General features: G+C 36.9%; 1 protein-coding gene across 1 annotated transcript; it reads left to right on the top strand.

Moving 5' to 3' along the window:
- Nucleotides 1-1,401: 1,401 nt before the first annotated feature.
- On the top strand, nucleotides 1,402-20,471 carry LOC100890225 (E3 ubiquitin-protein ligase MIB2). The gene is made up of 11 exons (XM_030995912.1): nucleotides 1,402-1,649; nucleotides 2,281-2,455; nucleotides 3,220-3,332; nucleotides 3,569-3,739; nucleotides 4,482-4,591; nucleotides 5,782-5,892; nucleotides 6,416-6,520; nucleotides 6,824-6,983; nucleotides 7,667-7,770; nucleotides 17,165-17,386; nucleotides 20,415-20,471. The coding sequence occupies exons 1-11, from the start codon at nucleotides 1,415-1,417 to the stop codon at nucleotides 20,469-20,471; spliced, it is 1,563 nt and encodes a 520-aa protein (XP_030851772.1). The 5' UTR covers nucleotides 1,402-1,414.
- Nucleotides 20,472-21,123: the final 652 nt, after the last annotated feature.

Here is a 21,123-nt window from a genome sequence, read left to right as displayed (position 1 = left end):
TTGAGAATTGGCTGTACGTGTATGCATGTATATGTGCCAGGTTTTGAAGCCGCCATTACTGATCAACAACAGACTTAATGGATGAAGTCATTTTATGAAGCTAGTGACGCAAAATTGGACAGAGAGGATAAGAAAGCAAAGAACATGTAATTAATTCTTATTTTATGTGTGTGAGTGTGATGGATTGATTATAAAGAAACATGAAAGAGAGAGAGAGAGAGAGAGAGGGGAGAATTTTTTTATGCGCATGGGTGTGGGTGTATAGACAAGTGTGTGTATAATTTGCTTTTTTTGTTGTTGTTAATAGAAACATGGAAGAGGGAGAGGGAGAGAATGGTTATATGCGCCTGGGGCGTATGACTAGATAAGTGTGTGTGTGAGGTTGAGCGTGCGTGTGTTTATTATTTCCTGTATTTCAAAGAAGCACGAAAGAAACTAACTTGCATGTTAATTGTATGAATAGATCCTAATCGGATGAGTGAATGAGTGCCTATGTTCAATTTTCATTGAAATGTAAAATAAGATGTAACTTTTAAAAAGAAAATGCGGATAGGTTTTCCAATTTCAACTATTGGTTACTTTTAAAACAATTTTTTTGAATTGAAATTAAAAGAAGAGAAAAGGAGGAAGTTCTACATGAATTTCCGTTTATTTATTAGCCGATGAGAACAAAGTTTTGATGGATTCCAAATTCAATCTATACGCATTTATAGAGCCAGTAAGAAATGATGTGATCATTTTGAGTTTTATATATTTTCAGTCATAATGTATATTTGATCTTCTCCAGAACTAGAATGTGAAAATGACGTTTCTATGGTAAGAAGCCTCACTGGTACAGGGTACAACAGAATGGTGAACAAAGGTTAAAGAAGTTCAATCATTGTTCGCGGATTGTTAGTGAATAGTGGGCTTATAACTGAGTACAATAACAAGCGAACTGCCTTTACACTGCCTTGGCGAACGTCGGGTAAATGGCATATGAAGTATACAATGGTATAAGGAGTAGATAAGTTAACAAGTGAACAATATGTAAAGTATTTTAAGAAATCATCATTAATCGATCTAAGTCAATGCTTGCTCTATAACGATGGATTATTTGTGACAATTATGGAGGTTTCCTTTTATCTTGTTAAAAACGATATGTTTTAACAGGATGAATTATAAACGAATATGATTATAAACCTTGAATAATCCTTGCTTCAAATGGCATGAAACTAAAAAGAGTGGATTTATCTGCAAACGTTGATAACTACAAACCTCTCCGAACATGACATAGACTTCTACCCTCTCTTTATCTCACCCTCTCTCAATCTATACAGTACATGTTTCTATTTCTTTTAACATTCTTCCTATATATCTATCTTATATGTTTTCCCATTTCTGCCCTCAATTTAGCTGTTGAAGGTTAACACAAATGGAAACCCCTGTAAAACCAGGTTTCCGTGTCATCCGAGGACCTGATTGGACTTATAAGAACCAAGATGGCGGAAAGGGATGTGCAGGAACGGTTCTGAGACTACATGATGAACGTCAACCACATTTTCCAAAATTCTCGGTACTCGTTCAGTGGGACAATGGAGATAAAGGTCTCTACCGGGCTGGCTATGACCAGTGTTACGATCTCAGGATCATTGATACAGCTAATACAGGTAGTTCTAAATATGTTTACTAATACTTCTGTTCACCCAGGGATGATTCGTCCGTTTCAGTGCTGTTCTCCGAACCCTAGGAATAACAGTCATTTGAATTAACTATTACATTAAATTACTAAACCACGACACCTCGACAACTTTTGATGTTTTGATATTGTTCGTACCTCTTTCCGATTACATCAATGACAAATGGCGTTTTATACATAAACTCATGCCCGTTACAAATTTATTTTTCCTGGCACAGGTAGATACTAATGAAATTCCGCCTGAATGCCACAATTTATCTTCCTTACCAGGAACTATGACACACCTGGATCGAGAAAGACATTTTAACCAAATGCCATGTCAAACGACACAATCATCACAAATTATTTTAAAGTAGTCCTCTTAATGTAAAGTCAATCGAATGAAGAAATATTCCACAGTGTCCTATGGATAATATGCCGGATACAACTGCTGCAATTGACAATATTCCATTTTAGATTTCAGCCAAACCTTGGTTCCGGCGTTTCATATGCTTGATAAAGGGAGCAGACAAACATAATGTGTGGTCTATAAATTAAGGTCAAATTTTAAAAAAATCCATTAGTCTTTGTTGAAATTGGTATTGTTTTCCCCTCTGTTTTAGTGTGTCATCCAAAGGTCTGGTGTGACGGATGTGACGTTGATGAGATTAGGGGGATGCGATGGAGATGCACCGAGTGCTACGCCTTTGACCTCTGTACCACTTGCTACATGAATGACGAACATGATCTCAGTCATGTCTTCACGAGAGTGTTGTCTTCAGACAAAACATCCAAGGGGTATGCACTTGTATATTATTACACTCCACATTTTCAGGTATATTGTGGGATTTTGGTGATGAAAGACCAAGTAATCAGCTATTACTACGGGCAATTTAGGGAGAAATGGCATCTTGGTCCTCATAATATATCAGGTTTTGAAACAGTACAACATCACTCTTCCTGTTTGTACATCTCTTACTATATATATCAAGCTTGTCTTACACTGGAACGATCTTCTCTAGTCCCACTTTTCTACACCGATTTTGTCTTCTCTGCGTGCCATATCTTCTTATAGAACGTTTAATTGCTCCTAAAAGTCGAGTGTATTATACTTAATTTAACAGTCGTTAGTGTCGTTTAGAAATGTGATGTGTTTGTGTTACCCCATTCTAAACTCAGTCGAGTTCCAACAGCCAGAGTGTACATTGGTTTGATGAATTACATTTAAAATTACTGGTATTGTGTTTTTTTAATGCCGATAAAAGAAAACCTCCTGGGGCCAGTAAACTCGAAACCATCATAAGTCTAAGTTCAAAGCATTTTCATATAAAATTCGTGTTAATTCTTTAACACATTTCAATGGGATTTCCACAAAGTTAGACTTATGACAGATTCATTAAACGGCCTCTACAGACAATAAGAATGTTTATTTAACATGTTGGAATCTTAGTTAGTGTCTTTGAAAATCAGAAAATCGAAGTCAGACCTAAATTTACGAATATTCCGTTGCTACAAGTTGACACATAACAGTTTCCAGCGTTCGATATTGATTTTTGTAATAGATGCAGTCCTAAGATGCTACCAAGATCATCATCTCCTCGTCTTGCTCTTAAAGGAAGCTTTGCTGGAGCAAAAGTTGTCAGACATCCCCAGTGGCACAAGAGACTTGAATCAGGTTCGTCTTGATATCTTCCACTCTATATATACTCTCCAAAGAGATGTTGACAATGCGCATGAACAAGAAAAGTGGCTATCATAGTATTTAATCAAAAGGGTTCACCGCACATGTATGTTACATAATCCAGGTGAAATCTCCAAATAATTGCATTTGGCGACAGAAATGAAGAATAATCAAGGAAGTCTCTAGATACAAATGATATCTATCAGACCTTTTATTTTATTTCTTCCCAGATAAGCTACTCGGGACAGTAGTCAGACATGGACAGACACTTGAGGATAAAGTCAATGTACGAGCAGCGGTTGAGTTCTCTTCTGGGCGAGAGAGGGTAGACCTCAATAAAATCTTCTGTACACTACCAGGGTCAGGAGGTTTTGTGTATGCTGGACACTTAGCAAATCTTGGTAAGAATAGCAATGTCTTAGAGTGCTTAGAGTTTAAGAATTAAGACAATTTATTTCATCTCTTATTTTTCCAAGTAGTTGTATATACGAGGTGCTCCAAAAAGTCTGCAACACCTGAGATCAGCAATTTCGAAGACACCATTTCGAAGACACCACCTTCATAGACACCATTGATTTCTGTTTTTTCCGAGTAAAATGACACCAAGATTATAAGTGTTTCGGTAAGGCGTTTTGATTCTACAGATATTTTTGTGAGGCAATATTTTTTCAAACTTTGATACTTTTACAACCGGAAAAATGCTTGCAGCCGTGAGAAATGTGCGCATGACGGCTTCCCATACAACCAGCTGAGCTGAGAAACGCATTTCCGTCCGGTCAAAACAGCTGATTGTATGGCAAGCCGTGAAGAGGTCGCTGAAGTTGCAGATCGCAGATATTCTTTCGGGGGTTACCCTGCCTACCAATAAATATTGATATCAGGAGAAAGAATATGTTCTTAAATCATGTAAATAGACCCGGAAAGATATGGTCATTTGTACAGTCATAAATATCCATATCATCATCATCATCATTGGAACTGAGATTACTATTACCACTATCGCTTATTGGGTTATGAAACATGTAAACAAAAGAAAAAACTAGAAGAAAAAAAAATAGATGTTTTCCTTGAGACATGTAAAAGAAGAAAGAGCTAGGCTACATAGAACAGATTTGTTTACCCTTAGTTGTTCGCTAATCATAGGGGATCTGGAGCGAGTGAATGAAGGTGACAACGTCCTGGTAACTGCCACTCCTGCAGAATTGGAGGAACTCCACAAGCGCAGGGGATTGTGGAAGCCAGATATGACCAAAGTGAGTATAAGTCTATATTCACTAATATCTAATGCTTTCATCAAGTGTTGGAGAGATTTAGGTTCCTTTATTCCTTCCAAATAACATCTTGAGGCTGCAATTTTTAGCTTTTACCCTCAAAAAATTGTTTTATTTCAAATATTTCAAACACTAATTCGTTAATGTTTTGCCATTCAAATAATGAATGAACTTGATAATAGAGAGGAATTTATCTTTGCAATTCAGTAAATGTATATCCCACCGCTGCCCCTGTTAGTAAACTACAGTCATACCTGTCTTAGCGCCCAATCTCTTGCAAATGCCATCTGTATATAGCGGCCATGTATTTTGTCACCCTAGAGAAAAAAATATATTTCGTAGAACCTGTCTACAGAAGCCACTTTCTCTATTTCCCATGGGTAGCCTCAATAGACAAGTATGACTATACATTGAATCGAGTTCACAAAGAAAATTTTTTACATACTAGTGCTTCATGTGGGTATTTCTCATGGCTACATGTTAATGCTACATATGACTGAAGATTTAATCTCCAATCCAATCTACAGAGTAGTTGGTATAACCGTGCAGTTACAAAGCGCTTCACAATTTGCTCTTCAACATAGTATGATGACCATTTAAACAATAATAACAAAGACTTTTAAAATGAAACTGGAATTTGTTTCGTAACACTCATTTGCAAGCAACAGTTCTAATTTTACAATTGTTGGCCTACCTCGCAGCAACTAATATATGCAATTCGCATTCTGAGTATTGTAATTATTATTCGTAACAAGTGAATGAAATAATTTGTAACATGGCACTTAAAGTAGCTGTGCGAAGTTTTATTTTTAATTACTTTATCGTCATTATTGCAAACGTGATACTTTGATCAGACAATTTTATCAAAATTCAATGGTTGAAAACATTCGAAGTAATGATTATTATCAATTATGAAAACGCTTTAAAACAGCCCCGACATAGCACCTGAAGAACTATCCGAACGCTGCTGAGATGATATTCTTTAAAACAAATTATTTCGAATTTTATATTCATGGTTATAAATATCTTTCTTTCTCTCTCCCAAAATATATTATGTTCCCATTGCTGCCCAGTGGAGGAGACTACCCGACTTAAATGTAACTTTAAAAATAAAAATGCAGAAATTGGAATAGGCAAACATATTTACTATTAATATCTCTGTCTATACACAGACGTTTCTCGAGAAGGGATATGTGCTTAAAAGGACGAATACTGGTGACTTCACAGTGACTTTCCATGACAGCCAAGAAACATTTACTATGAATTCTGCAGCTCTAAGGAAGGTAACTATGACATAACCAGCAGGCCTTGCTTATACCTAACTGACTATACAAATGCTTGTATGATATATTTCTTGATACATAGGGCCTAATTGTAGAGGTGCCGTGATACGGGGGTTCAGTAACCAAACAGGTAACGGGTTTCGAATCCCCACCGCAGCATTAATTTCCTTTGGCAAGACATAAATCTCCATTTGCCATGCTCAACCCAAATGAGGTTACTTGGTACCTAGCAGGAATTCATTCCTTTTCCTAGAAATGCTCAGGTACCATACCGGCAGTCATGTTAATTTAGAAGCTCCAGGAGTGTCAAGCCTGACAGACATGAGTGCTTAACAATAACCTACTATTATCATTAGTATTAGTATAATAATTATCATCATTACTTTTGCTGTTTTTGCAATTGTTGTTGTTGTTATTGTTATTAAATAATTACCAAATCTACGGGGACACATAATTATCAACAATTTTCTTGATATCATTAGTATTCTTACCATTTCCATTTTTATCCACCTGTTCATTTTAGATTCATCCATTAAGTCTCGGTCAGCTTGTCCGGATAAGTGATGATATCGAGATGGTCAAAAGATTACAGTCTGGACATGGCGGATGGACGGCAGCTATGAAACAGGTGACTTCTGTCTATATAACTATTTTAGCTATAGAATACGGGTGCGCGAGGCGGGAGAGGGGAGCTGCTTTTTGCGAACCCCTCCCCTCGAGAACTAACAAGATTCCTATATTCTGGCATCAAAGATGCTCGTTTTTGTTATGCCATATTGAATCTATATTTTGTAATGGCTCTCTCGATTAGGCCGCAAACGAAGTTCATATACGGGCAATGATATCAGCCCACCATCCTTCTATTTACTTCCACATTACAAACAAACAATTATGTAGCCCAATAATCATGATCATTATATTCCTGTTCTAGGCCATCGGTACAGTTGGAAAGGTGGTAGAGATTGACGGATCGGATATTCACGTCAAAATCAAGGGCAATCACAAATTCGTTTTCAATTCTGTAAACCTGACTCCAGAACGGTTTCGTGCTCCTAAACCAGAATATGAAAATTTTGACGAACATTTGCGTGGTAAGTTTTAAGTTTTAGGTCTTATAATAGTTAATTTAATTTACGATTACACATTACAATTTGGTTCAATATCTATATCCAAAGAGGATGCAAACTTTAATATTATAAACAATTAATAGAAACATATATAAAATAAATTAATGAATGAATAAATTAAAAAAATCATGAATCAATAATTGAAAGTCCTATTAATAGCACATTTCCTTGCATTTCACCCTTTGGTATTATTTTTCAAGAAGGAATCAACATCTCTTTCGGAAGCAATCGGATTTGCTTCATACTGTAGAAAATTAAATATAATTCATAGATCTTTAGATTAGATATTGTATCATCTGTATTTCCATTTAATAGAAACGGACAACAACCTCAAGACATCTCTAGCGGTGCCGCGAGAGAAATTCGTTAAACTATTTTTGCATCTATAATGAAATAAACCTCAATTTCGTGAATTTTCTTTTATCAGAAACTGCTTTTTATTTTCAAACAGTAAGGTGCCATAATTAGTCAACGAGGTGCCCGAATATCGTGATATATCGCAATTTGTTTTAAATCACTGCCGTGACTATAAAAAGTATGACAAACGCTTGATTAGATTGTATCTACGAAAATACTCAAAACGTGAAACGTGATTATGCGAGCATTCGTTACAAGCTTTATATGACAATGTTTTTTCTTGCCTCTAGGTCTCCCTCGGGCCATGCAGGATCCTGAATGGAGCATCATGATTCATGCAGAAGCAGGTGATATCAACAAGATGGAGCGTATCTTGGCTATACATCCAGAATGGGTAAGTAATAAGGGTCGGATCTAGAATTCTGTAAAGGGGGAGGGGGTACCAAAGAGAAAAAAAAGTCATCAAATGTTTCGGGTGTTCCTATATTTTCGAATTCTGTAACAACAACAAAAAAAGAAGGAGAAGAAAGAAGAAAGAAAGGTTAAACCAATTTTAATAGGGAGCACATGTTCGGCTTATGTATAGATATTAGTTATGCCATGTAGGTGTCAAAAGGAGGGGGGTTAATGAGCTGGATCTTGGTTTCCTCATGCGATTTTGAATTTAAGAGTTTATGAAGCATTAATACCATAGATACAGCAAATCCTATCGTACACGGCAGTTGAGGAAAAGCTGTCCGTGAAAAGATTATTTATATAGTTTTCTCTGTCTTTTTGCATCTAGATTCATTATGAGGCAGTGCCGGGCATAACACTGTTAGGGTGCAGTGCAGCTAAAGGAGATGTACGCATGATGAAGTTCCTCGTTGGGAAAGGGGCCTTTATTGAGAACGACCACAAAGCCCCACTTTACCAGTCGACACTTGCGTAAGAAATTCCAAGAAAAAATAGTATTTTTGTAAACCTAATGATAATTTGTGTTGCCTACCTGTTATGCTTTAAGATAAACTCCAGTTCTGGTAAAAAAAAATAATAATAATTCTTAAAGAATCAAACGAAACTTACACTGAATGTTCAAGATTACAAATAAATGACATGTGCCAAACAATTTTGGAAGAAAATGTATACTGGCTGAGTAATCAGCATAGAAAGACAAGGAAATCAAGGTAGTACTAGCCCCGACACCATGTGTGTTGTCCCGTATATAGCTTTCTGTGTTACTTTACCAAGACTCGGCCACATTTATTATGATCTTGATGACTCCAGAACCTTTGCAGTGCACACCAATACTTACATGCTACATGATCAACTGTTTCTGATCCATTCCACACCTTTTCTTTCACAAGGCAATCGCATTACCAGAACTCAGCTGTATCTTTAAACCCGAATCTGTGAATACATTATTCAAATTCTAACAAAGAAATTAAATTTCCATCATCCCACGTTGATTTTACACCATCATTCACATGGAAAGGTTTTCTAAATGTAATCAGTGAAATTAGATATCCCACAGGCTTTATGGTCCGATTCTACAAGCCATTATACATACATTCTTCAGAAGAAGGTTCCAAACAGAAGGTTATCTCATATCTAATTTGATTTACAAAACATTTTCTATTTTCACCATTAGCATGCATTTCTCTGATGAAATTAAATTTAATTAAATTCATGCTGAATGATTTCATGTTAAATGCACCTAAAAAGAGAAAGATTATTCGCGCAACATTAAATCTGTTATCATGTAAGAAGAAATTCTCACATGTACCTTTTGGTCGTAGTGATGTACCTTCGAGTTAATTTAATATTGATTTGTCAGTATGTTGTCATTGTTTATTTGTATTTTTTTTTTTTACTTCCTTGAATAATTTTTGATAATCGAAATTATACATGTTAGTTTAAATGAATTTGTATGACCTTTCTTTCCATTGAGGCACTATTGGGGTCTGCCCACTTGACTGAAGGTCCGCGAGACTTCGCGCGTGTACATAATATAACGTAAGCTATCTATCTGGGATAAACTTGGGCTGCGTCATGGCTGACAATATTTATATAGACAATAATAAATGATTATAAATATCCTATTCCACTCAGATTCATCGTGACACCTCTTATGTGTGTGCATCATTGCAGCTGTGGAAGGGTTGTCATTAATTTTACTAATGTTAAAGGAGCCCTATCAAAAATGCTCATGGAGATAACAGGTTGTGTAGTCAGACTATTAATATATAAACTCTGTTTGAAAGAGAAAATAAGATTTTAGCTTCTACTACGTATCCTTAGTCTCGATATTAAACAATGTTATGTGAGAGACTATTATTTCATAAACTCTTCAAGATATCTGACATTTGATAGATAACCAACTTCCTCACTTTTTAACACTTAACGGGTTGGACAGTACGGGTCAAAATCTTGCAAACATTTTTAGTTTTCGAATATCAATGAGTTCTTCTAATTATCTGCCCCCAACAATATTTTACGAGCTACATAATACAAAAAAAATCTGCATGATATTGCGAATTATATACCTCACTTAAGAAATCCAGCCATCTGATTGGTCGAAATTGCAGTCATGGTTTTAGCCATTCCCGAAAATAAACGAAAAATGCCACGCCCATGTAATAGTTCGAGGGTAAAATTCAAGTTATAGTTTAGTCTTGCTTAAAAACTGGTTTGAGCGATCGCGGATACCATACATACGTGTACGTGTGCGAAGAATTGGTCGCTAGCTTAATTTACCAATTTTTTTAATACAGAGCGTAGCGCAGACGACCGTACGGCAATCTCGATCGTACTGAATTCCAAACAAGGCAAAAATGGCTGAAGAAACTCTCCCAAGATTTCAACTTCTTGATGATGATCGAATGCAAGACTTTATTAATTCTGAAGAACACCAAAAGGGTACGTGAAAGTCTCCATGAAAATACTGTGTGCTAAAACCTTCCCATAGAGATTGCACACATCTCTAGATCTAGATCTATGCAGTCCAAGTGCATTGCGCGCACTCATGCTAAATTGGTCGATGTTTTAATTCCAAAATGAGATTCAAACCAATATTGCTCGTGATCCTGAAGGTGATACTCAATAAGTGAGGTGTCATATGAAAGAGCAAGTTTTTCTCCATATTCCCCACAGGGGCTCACACCCCCCCCCCCCTAAATTTTAAAAATATCTTGCTTAGAGTCAGACTAGAAATAAACTCAAAGATACACTCATAAAAAAAAAACCGTACATATAAACTACAGAAAGGCCAAGGTGGTGTCATAAGTTGACACTTTTTTCGGCATATAAAAGTATTAATGACTGCTTTAATGTTCGAGAAATAGCTGTTTTTATACGCTCAAGGGAAGGTTACAATTGTGCTATTGCCCGCGCCTCGGGCAATAGCACAATTGTTACCTTCCCTTGAGCGTATAAAACAACTATTTCTCTCAAAGCAGTCATTAATACTATACTAATAATGGGTGATGAGATCTGTCTCGACTTTCTACATCGACGTCTATATTGAGGCAAGTAAATTTAAGCGTGTACAAATGTTGCATTTTAATATCCGTCCTTCAACTAAGCATATTTATTATTTCTGCATTTAAAGCAGCCAGGACACATATCATTTCTCACTATTAAGGAGAGGTATATCGGCATTTTCCCCCTCACATTATACTAGTAACATTTTGAAATCCCTATCATCAACTTGTCATCACAATGAAATGAGCTAATTTATGGTGGTGTGATTTTACTCATAAATGACAAGAGTAATTAATTTTCAGATTTCATATTTCATCACAAGTTTACCTTTTTGGTAAAACTGATTTAGGATTTATAGTATTTTCTTTGAATTTACTGTCCCCCATAATTATTATATAACCTTTATATGCCTAGGGATCAAAAGCACCAACATTTACGGTCATAACAAATACAACCAAAATGTACGCAAGCATATGTACTGCATGTTGTGTAATTCACACAATTTATGGTTTTCGGTCTCGCCGGCCTTCGGTCAACTGCACTGTAACCACACTAGCGAGGGGATGTAGCCCCCCCCCCCCCCCCCCACTCCGAGAACGGACGGACCCCATGCATGTTACCAAAATGTCCGGTAAAGGGGTACTTTTCGTGCGACAAAGTCCGGCCCGAGAATTGTAAAAAGAGGGGTGTATTAACTTTTCACCCGGAGATTTCTTTAAAAAGGGGGTCTTTTTTCTTTCATCTCTTTGGACTCCTGAGAAATTATTCCGATTTAGGGGGTTACATTGAGAATTTTGATGATTTAGGGGTGTCTCCAAGGCAGGAAAAGCCCGCGAAAGGGGGGTTCGGAAATGTTGGCAGTCCTCGGATAGGGGGTGTTTTCAACGAGCATATGCGTACCCTAAAGAACACTGTGTGGGGGGCCGGGGTAGCCCCCCAGCCCCCCCCCCCCCCCCCCCGCCGCCCCTACACACCATTCCCTATATTATATTCTATTGCAGAGCAATTTGTCTCCAGAATGCCTGTGAAACTTATATAATGGCTGACTTGTTATCATTTGTAATTTATCAACTCATTTTTAGTTCATTATTTTGCGGTTTATTCATATTTTTTCTGACATATTAATTGTCATTTTATGTACCTTTTTATCCTTCCCACTCTTTCATAATGTAAAAATAAGTGTTTAAAAATAAATAAACTGCTGTGAATGAAATATTCAACACGTAAACACGAAATTGCCTTTTTGTACATGAAACCTAAAAGAGTGGTTATACAATATTTTTTGCGTTGCCAGTTTGGAGACTTCAATTTTAATTGTATGCGTGAATATATTAGCTCTTATTCATGAACGGTACAATGTACAGCAACAGAAATGGACCCAAATTATCCAGTGATTTTTGTGCTTTCTGCCCATGTTCAAATTGTAATCCATTAAGTTGATTCGGGTTAAACAAATGATCATCCGCCCGTTTTCTTTACACACCCATTCCAAACGGAAGCAACAAATACGAAGCTGTGGAATACCTTCTAGATCAAGGGGCTGATGTGCATGCCGTCAACCCGCAAGGCTTCACATGTCTCGCTAAGGCATGTGAACAAGGGTTCTTTCAATGTGCACATTATCTGCTGATGCATGGTGCAGACTTGAACCAAAAGGTAAGGAAATTGTGATATATATTTAATATAATCATTTATATCTAAAAATCATGATTGAAGTCTAATATGATCTTTTTGAAATAAACGTATTTGTAAAAGGTCACAACTGATTTTTTTTTTCTGTGATAGATTAAAACTTTAAAAGTTACGGCAGGAGTGGGACGTGAATTCATGTCTTTATGGTACTAATGCAACGGAACTACATACTTTGGGCTTTTACAGAAATTATATTGAGTCATAATGAAATGAGCTTGATCATGGTTATCTTTCGCATGTTTAGGATGAATACAAGTTTTCAAGAGCTGATTATTTGAAATCCTCTTGTAGAAGATGTGTCAGATAGAAAGGAAAAAAAAGAATTGTTGAGAAGTATGTGGGAGATTTGTTTACTTCATAGTTTAAAGTATCAGTGGCGGATCCAGGGGGACGAGTATCCTTTTAAGCGTTTTAAACTAAGATAATTCATCCCCAACAATGAAAGTAATCGACGGATTTGCTTCTTATAGTGGCTGTAAAAAAAATTAAACTTATATTTATATTGCATTCATTCAAAATACGGAGTAATATGCGCACGTTGGTATTTTGTAAGCGAACGAGAGTTATAAAGTCATTCATGAATATAAAGATGTAAAGATATAAAGAAATTGATTAATATATCATGATGACAGTCATGAAACACACATTTAGTACCACAGGAGTTTAACTGTTCTGGATTTCCAAATATATGGAGGTTTTCATTGCAATCATGGTTGTAGAAAATAACTCAAAGCGTTGGTATTTGTTAAGCGAACGAGAGAGATTTAGTCATTCATGAAATTGATATCAATATGTAAAGATATAAAGAAATTGTTAAATATATCTTGACAGTCATAAAACACCTATTTAGTACTACAGGAGTTAAGATGTTCTTGAATTCTAAATAACTGAACATTTCCATTACAATCATGGTTGTAGCACGAGCTGTTTCTATATTTACTCCACAAGGATTCAAATTACATTTCATATTAACACCTGCATTTAATGCGGGGTGGGGTTGCAGCCTCTATTGCCCCGAAAGTTACAAAATTACAAATATTCGAGCAGCGAACTGCCCGACTGCACTTTGTATATCTTATCTCGTATATTTTGGTGATAAATAACACTTTCACAACATATATATGCCCACATTTTCGCTCACTCGCTTCGCCCCCTCGCCAAATTGTGAAACCATAAAATTAAAATTCGGCAAGAGGCTTCAGCCCCCCCCCCCCCCCCCCCCCCTGTTGAAAATGTCAAAAAATGTCAAAAACATTTGCTCGTACTTAACGGGGAAAGTTGATATCGGACATTATATCCCTCATGTATAGTTGTTTGCATTGCGATTGTACAGAGCACGAAAAAGGTATAGATAAGTACTATCTACCTGAGATAGGTCTTTTTGTTAAGTATTTTTTTGCTGCTGCCCCACTTGCGCGACTTGCGCATTGAATAAGCATAGCAAAGTAGGTTACGTGAAATGTCAAAGTCAATGTCAATGTCAAATGAGCGCGCATCGACTGTATTACATGTACGCATGTTGTGCTTTGTAAAATCTAGCTGAAGCTAAACTGTCTGCAAAATCAGTTGTTTTAATTATGTAAAATTCACTTTAAATAGACCTTGGCCCCGTCCTACAAAGAGTTGATATCAATCGTAACTTATTTGCAATTGTTATTAATCGTAACTATGTACATAAGAGATAGGAGACTGCAAACTTGCGATTGATTGGAGGACTTACGATTGATTTGGATCGATCGTAACTCTTTGTAAGACGGGGCCCTGATTGCCGATGTGGGATATAAAACATATATTAACCTCCTTTACTCGGGCAATGGATACAAATCTTCGCAACAACCGTTAGATATTAAGACCATTCAAATATATCTGACTAAACAGGAAAGAGAAATGATAAAATTGTAAATGTGCTTTAAGATGTTATATGCAACATAGCCAAATGAATGATAACTTACCTTGTACACTGTTGCCCATCAAGTTGGAATAATTTTGTTTTACCTCTCTTCATGAAATGATTGTGACAACATGATTTTAATAGTCTTGACAGATAAGGTTTCTCCCAAAATAAAAACTGAGCCATCTTGAGAGGATGGGACCACCCTTCCTCTCAAACCGGCGCTATAGTTCTCTTTAGAACTATAAGCTATTAAAGAAAGATAACCAACAGTCTTTTTCAAGACTACACCAACAGTCCTTTTCAGGACAACACACACTCAAGAAATATTACCGAGAGTCCTTTTCAGGACTCCCCAATCCTCCCCTAGCTGTCTGGCATGGTGCAACCGCAAGCCTACTATACATCACCATGCGAGCCGATAGTTATAGGCAGCAATTAACCAAACAGATTGCAGGGATTGATAAATCCATTCTATAATAAAGGCTTGAGAACATATACACTGCAACTATTAAGAATGTATAATATTGTCACTTTCATTTCATGAAAAGGGGTAGATTTGATCTTAAAGACCGTCAATACTACTGTGCCAGTAGGGATTAGACCACACAGCGAGGTCACTGACAGGTGGCTATCTCATTAACTCAGCTCTCAACTAACATAATAAAAAGAGGATCATGGGGGACCAACAGGCACCGACTGGGGCAGTTTTCTATATAGAGGGAGCAAGTAGCTACAAGTAGGACAGTGGGGCTTTAACCTTTATAGGCAACAGTGTATAACATTTAATAAGAGACATGACAAATTGTAAGTGTACTTATCATGTGGCTTGGAATGTCTTTGCAATAGGGCGTGCACAACATGACACCTGTACTCCATTCAATAGAAAGTGGAGGAAGAACCATAGTGGACCTCATCATGGACAGACAGGAAGCAGATCTGAAAGCGGTTTCAAGTGATCTAGTATCTGGCATGCACGCTGCTGCTAGCTTGGATAATACATAGTGTGTGGAGTATATTCTTTTATTTTTCCAAGTCGATCCGATGAATAAGACATATTAAATGAGCTTCAGAATTCAGCCGGGGATAAAAACATAATAATAAAAATAATAATATTTAATTTTTATATAGCGCTTAATACAAAATGTACTATTACCATATTTGTTTTAAGGCCCGGTCACACAGAGGGGACGCATGGGGGACGCACGGCCGGCGCATGGAAAATTTGCAATTTTGGCCAGTGCGTTGTCGTGCGCCCAACTTTTGTCAAAGCTATACAGCTAGCTGACACCAAATGCATAGCGCGCTGGACGCATACAGGGCGTATACAGGGCGCACACACAGGGCGCACACAGGGCGCACACAGGGCGCACACAGAGCGCACATGAAAACAACTTCCACGAATGCACAGCGTGTTGCTAGCGCGCTGGACGAATGGTCCACGCATGCACCGCGTTCTACGACGCACGGCCAGCGCATTGGAAATCGGAAAAGAACGTGTGCCTAACTTTTGTCATAATTTTGGAAAAGCTAGCGAGCTGACACAAAATGCACGGCGTGTAGCTAGCGCGCTGTGCGTATACAGGGCGTGTGCTCCGCGTTTGTCTGGCGCTGGTCTAGCGCGCTCCACGCATGTCTGGCGCTGGTCTAGCGCGCTCCGGCGCATGTCTGGCGTGCCTTTGGCGTGTATATTCATGCGCGGCGCACGTTTTTGAGCATGCTCAAAAAATCCCGACGCACACAGCGAATGACGACGCATGCATAGCGCTGGTCCAGCGTTGGTCCAGCGCGCTCGACGAACGAGTAACGAATGATGACGCACGCCTAGCGAACGACAACGCACTGGCCCAAATTGCAAATTTCCAATGCGCTGGCCGTGCGTTCCCCATGCGTCCTCCCTGTGTGACCGGGCCTTAAGCAGATCTTGGTACAGAGAATAGTTTTATTTTTAGTGAGCTCTTTTAACTATGAAAGACGTGTTTCAGAAAACAAGTTTTAGCTAGAAGAACACTTTCATGGTGATCCACTATTCCTTTTCAGAGATATAGGGTTATTACGGGACTATGTATATATATATATGTATAAATATGTATGTGTATGTGTGTGTGTGTGTGTGTGTGTGTGTGTGTGTGAGTGCGTGTGCGTGTGTGCGTGTGTGTATTAAAAAGCAACTAGGACGTTTTAGCACCTTATAAAAATGTAAGTGTTAATAAAAATGTCTCTCAAGCAAAGGGGAAACAAATGAAAAATTGTATTAAAAAATAAAGATGGGCGCTATGGACAAATTATCTATGTGATTTAGAGTAAAAGGCTTGTTATGCTTTTTGCCCTGTATTAGATCAGGGAGAGGGATGCCGCTTTCCCCTTTCCATTTCCAAGGATTGATGTATTAATTCATATTTCTTTTTTCGATTATTCTCCATGCCTTGGTCACAGTGTTTTAACCAAGCTCATGGACAAGATACCTAGACTGGTGGAAGCATTGGCAAACCCGGGCCATTCTCCTATTTCTGTAGCTGTTTTCAAGGGCTGTCGTAATGCTGCAGAACTATTGATGAAAAAGGTAAACAAATGTTTTTAAAATCAGATCGTAGTCGGATAATAAAGTGTGTTGTAGGCTTAAATTAGATCAAAATCGAACATTATAAAAACTCCTGCATTGACAGATTTCTAACATCCTAAGTTGATCCATTTATCATAAATATGAATCTGATGTTTGTTGTTGTTGAATTTAAACCGACAGGGACACTGTAATGTGAATGCAGTGCCAGTGGGAACCGACTTTGGATACTGTCCTCTTGCTTTGGCCATCGCCCGTGAGCATTTTCATTTAGTGGATGTCTTGGTGGAGCATGGTGCAGACGTCAACCTTCCAGACTGTTCTGGAAACACATCCTTGCAGCTTGCCGTCAATGTTCATTTTTCTGGAGGACAAAAGATGAAAGAAGAGCCGTATATGGCCGAGGTATGATATTAAAGATACCATGTCCCTTTTGCAGCCAACATCAAATTCTCTAGAACTGTGCAGGAATAATGAATATGTCATGTATGTCCTATCTGTGAAATTTAAACGTTAGCAGTGTTCTTGTATTCAAATTATGCAAGGAAACCCGTTTACGTGCTAGACATCACTGTCAGACACTATTGAGTGACTGATATCTTCTTTTTTTCTTCTTTGGTAACAACAAAGGCCTACTTGAAATCAGCTGTAAAGGGTACATGAGCATTTGTCTACATCAATAACCCACTTCCTTGTGATGGCCAAAATTGAACTGATTAAATCTTTGCGCAGCATAAAACATACAACCATTCGGTACAATGGTCTGAAAATAAGACTATTACTTACTGGCTCTATAGCTCTTTAGTCGATTTGACAACTAATAGTCATTATTTTCCCATTTAAAGACATTTTCAAGCCCCCCTCTTTTAGGGAAGTTCTACATTAGGATTATCTTTTAAATGCCGTTGGAATTGAACCTTTTCATTTTGTTGGCCTGCAAATGGGACATAGTACCTTTAACAACCTTAGATTATTTTACCTTAGTATGAAACAAACTAGGAATATTGCTAGGAATCAAACCGAGAAGATATCACCCGTACATTTGAAAACCCACTTTCATAACTACTAGTATATGACCCAACAATCATATGTGCAAATTGGCAGGCTATTTCATAATCATATCACCTAAAAAATTAAAGGTTTTAAAGCATTACCTCTTTGGGATTTAACTAAAAATTTAGCATTCGGGCAAAGGCATTGAAATACGGTACGTAGAAAAAGAGTTTTTGTTTTTGTTTTTTGTAAAGTGTCATCCGTTGATCAATTTTTTATTCAAGCTTGAAGATTTTCCAATGAACCCTTTTCTGCTCATACATATATATTTTAGACAAGTAACTTACTTTTTATTGTATCTATTTATTGTTCTTATAATTATGATCTTGTCCTATCTTCCAAGATGATAATAGTAATTGACCTCATTTTCAACAGTTACCTTTACTCTTAACGGTGATGTATTACGTCACTGGTTGTCAACGGCTTTCCAGTCTTGATTTTTTTTTTTTACAGGGAATATAGTGTATTTTGTTCAAACATTTAATTCTACTTAAATGTAGTTTATTCATTTTCTTAACAAAATTGTACTTCTAAAAGTTGGTCAATAACTTGCTTGATTTATAAAAATCCAATTATTTGACATGGTGCATCTATGTATGTACAATGTGTTTTATCCATTTTTTTTCGATATAGGTTTATCCACTACTATGACCCGCATTTAATCTTTTTTGTACTCTAGGCTAAAAGTAATTAATTTTCATGTAACCTATTGTTTTCTCTTACAGACATTCTTTGTTTTTGTTCTTTTGGGGGGTTTTCATTTAAATTTTGATGTACTTTTGTGATATCTTTGAATGTTTTACCCAAAATTGTAGTCATGTGCTAGTCGTTAATTTTTTGTTTTAACGAATATTGCTTCTTCTAATAACCCCTCGGGGTGCTCCCATGCCCCTTTTTGTGTTTACAGATGAAGAGGAAATGGGGACACCGTGGCATTAAGACGAACGCAGATGCACTACTTGCCTTCCTTGTCTCTCACGGTGGTGACCTGAATGCATACAATAGTGCAAGGTGGAAAATAAAAACTATGCTTCAACAAAAACGGGATCCAATCCTGCAACCTCTACTTGACATTCAAAGTCAGAAACGGTATAAAATACGTTTGATACAAGACATACGATATGATTTTTTCATAAAAAGTGCAATTTAATACATTACATGGACATGATTTATAAATCAAGATTTAAATTTTGAAAAGATTTAAAAAAAAATCGATTTAAAAAATAAACTCAAATGAAAATTTCTAACGAAACTAGATAATCGTTGATGATTAAAAACTTTGTTGGTTATTGAATTCATTAATCCACCATAAATGACGGTTTTGAAAGTGATTTAAAAGTTTGAATCAGCGTCATTGTGACTTTATTCTTAGAGTGAACTTCCCGTTGGCTATATAGTTCCTACAATTTTTTAAAAGTTTCAGTTAACTTTTAGTATTCATTCAGTTAAATCAAATTAACACCAAAATTTAAAAAGAATCTACAAAAACGCGCCATTTTGTGGAAACGTGTACTGGTTGTAAAGGCAAAACATACGAGTACTTGCCTACTTTCAGCCGTATATATTATTACGGCTGCTTTCCTTCAACTATTTTCACAGGTCCATTGTTCACTTAACAGACGACAAAGTAACACAAAGTTGTTATGATTCAGGAACCATTACATGTTGAATCTTCTTTCGAGAACCATTTTTAGCATCCCACTCAACTCGTCCTCTGGACGATTACATAAAAACATCGGTCTATTCATCCCTGTCACACTTCCCCTCAAAAACGAGTATTTTACAAGTAGGGATAGTGCTATAAAACATTTTGCATTCAATGCTGTTTCATCAACTGTTGTAAGACTACATGAACCTGAAAGTATTGATAACTGTGGGGTATTGTGGATTCAGAAATTTGAAAGTCAGCTTGCAGAGTTTTACGGTACCAGTATGCAAATGGTATTACAGTGTTGTCATGTGGTTTCTTTTCACAAATTAGAATTGAGTGTGCACAATCATAAAAATTAATGATTTTTATGGCATCCTGCTCTATCACTTTTACCACTTACTTTTGCATACATGAGAAGTCATTTGTACGAAACATAAAACAAATAGAGTTCAAATCGCAGAGAAGTTCACGTTTAACATGACCTATCAATATTAATATGTCCTGATGCATCTCTGTAGTTTTTTTAATCTAAATATATTTTGTGCGTTAGAATATTAATGAACAAACTTCAGGAACTTAAATCTGACTGAAAGATAGTATAGTATAGCCTTCACGCCAGTTGTAAAAACACGTTACTATTAATCTGAACTGTTGTCTTGTAGTCGGTCTATCCCTGTAACAATATGAGCGTACTGTTTAATTTGTTTGCAATCTCTAAAACGCTTACAGGAAAGACATCGCCAGACAGCAGAGCGCATCCAAACGCCCCCTACGTACCCTGACTAAGACAAACAAAAACAAAGGAACTAAGGTCAGCTCTGTGTCGTCTGTCTTACAGAAAAGCACTGTAAGATCAGGTTCAAAGAAAGGTAGCTCTGGAAACTCCCCGGCGAAGTTGGCAACGGGTTCAGGAAGTCAGCAGAAATCTTCAGGTGAAGAATCCAATGATTGTTTTAAAAGAAAGAGCACAGATTCAAAACACAAGGCTACAGATATCGATATATATAATCCCTTTTTTTATAGTAGAACGATGACGAGGACTATAATCAGAAATCATTACCCAAATCGGTTTCCTGAAGTTTATGTGGAAAACTATGGAATCGGATTGCGATGCCATCGATCTGGAGAAGAAAAAACAGTGCTGAAGGTCCAAAAGTATAAATCCGTCATGCCGATTAGGATATACATTTCGATGCTATTCATTCACTATGAGTATTTGATAGTGGAGATATGGTTTTTTCTTAACTTCTCCTACTGTAGTTACGATTTCCATACTGCTTCGAGAATCATGAAAATCTTTGAGGAGGGAAAAGTGCAGTTGAAAATGGAAAATATTTCAAATTGTGATGAGTTTGCGTTCAAGTAAGATTAAAATAGTCAAGGAATCAAGTGACTGAAATATTTTGACTGTCAACTGAAGAGATACAAACATATATAT

Source organism: Strongylocentrotus purpuratus, unplaced genomic scaffold, assembly GCF_000002235.5.
Source record: "Strongylocentrotus purpuratus isolate Spur 01 unplaced genomic scaffold, Spur_5.0 spur5_scaffold_3, whole genome shotgun sequence".
NCBI lineage: Eukaryota > Metazoa > Echinodermata > Echinoidea > Camarodonta > Strongylocentrotidae > Strongylocentrotus > Strongylocentrotus purpuratus.
Note: the sequence above shows the minus strand (reverse complement) of the source record. Positions and strands in the feature narration are given on the sequence as shown.

What these genes read in the sequence shown, in the direction of transcription:
- LOC100890225 (XM_030995912.1), top strand. Translation starts at nt 1,415, where the DNA reads ATGGAAACCCCTGTAAAACCAGGTTTCCGTGTCATCCGAGGACCTGAT. An exon ending in TCAGACAAAACATCCAAGGG is followed by an intron (nt 2,456 to 3,219) that starts GTATGCACTTGT and finishes TTTTTGTAATAG; the next exon opens with ATGCAGTCCTAAGATGCTAC. An exon ending in TTTTGACGAACATTTGCGTG is followed by an intron (nt 6,984 to 7,666) that starts GTAAGTTTTAAG and finishes TCTTGCCTCTAG; the next exon opens with GTCTCCCTCGGGCCATGCAG.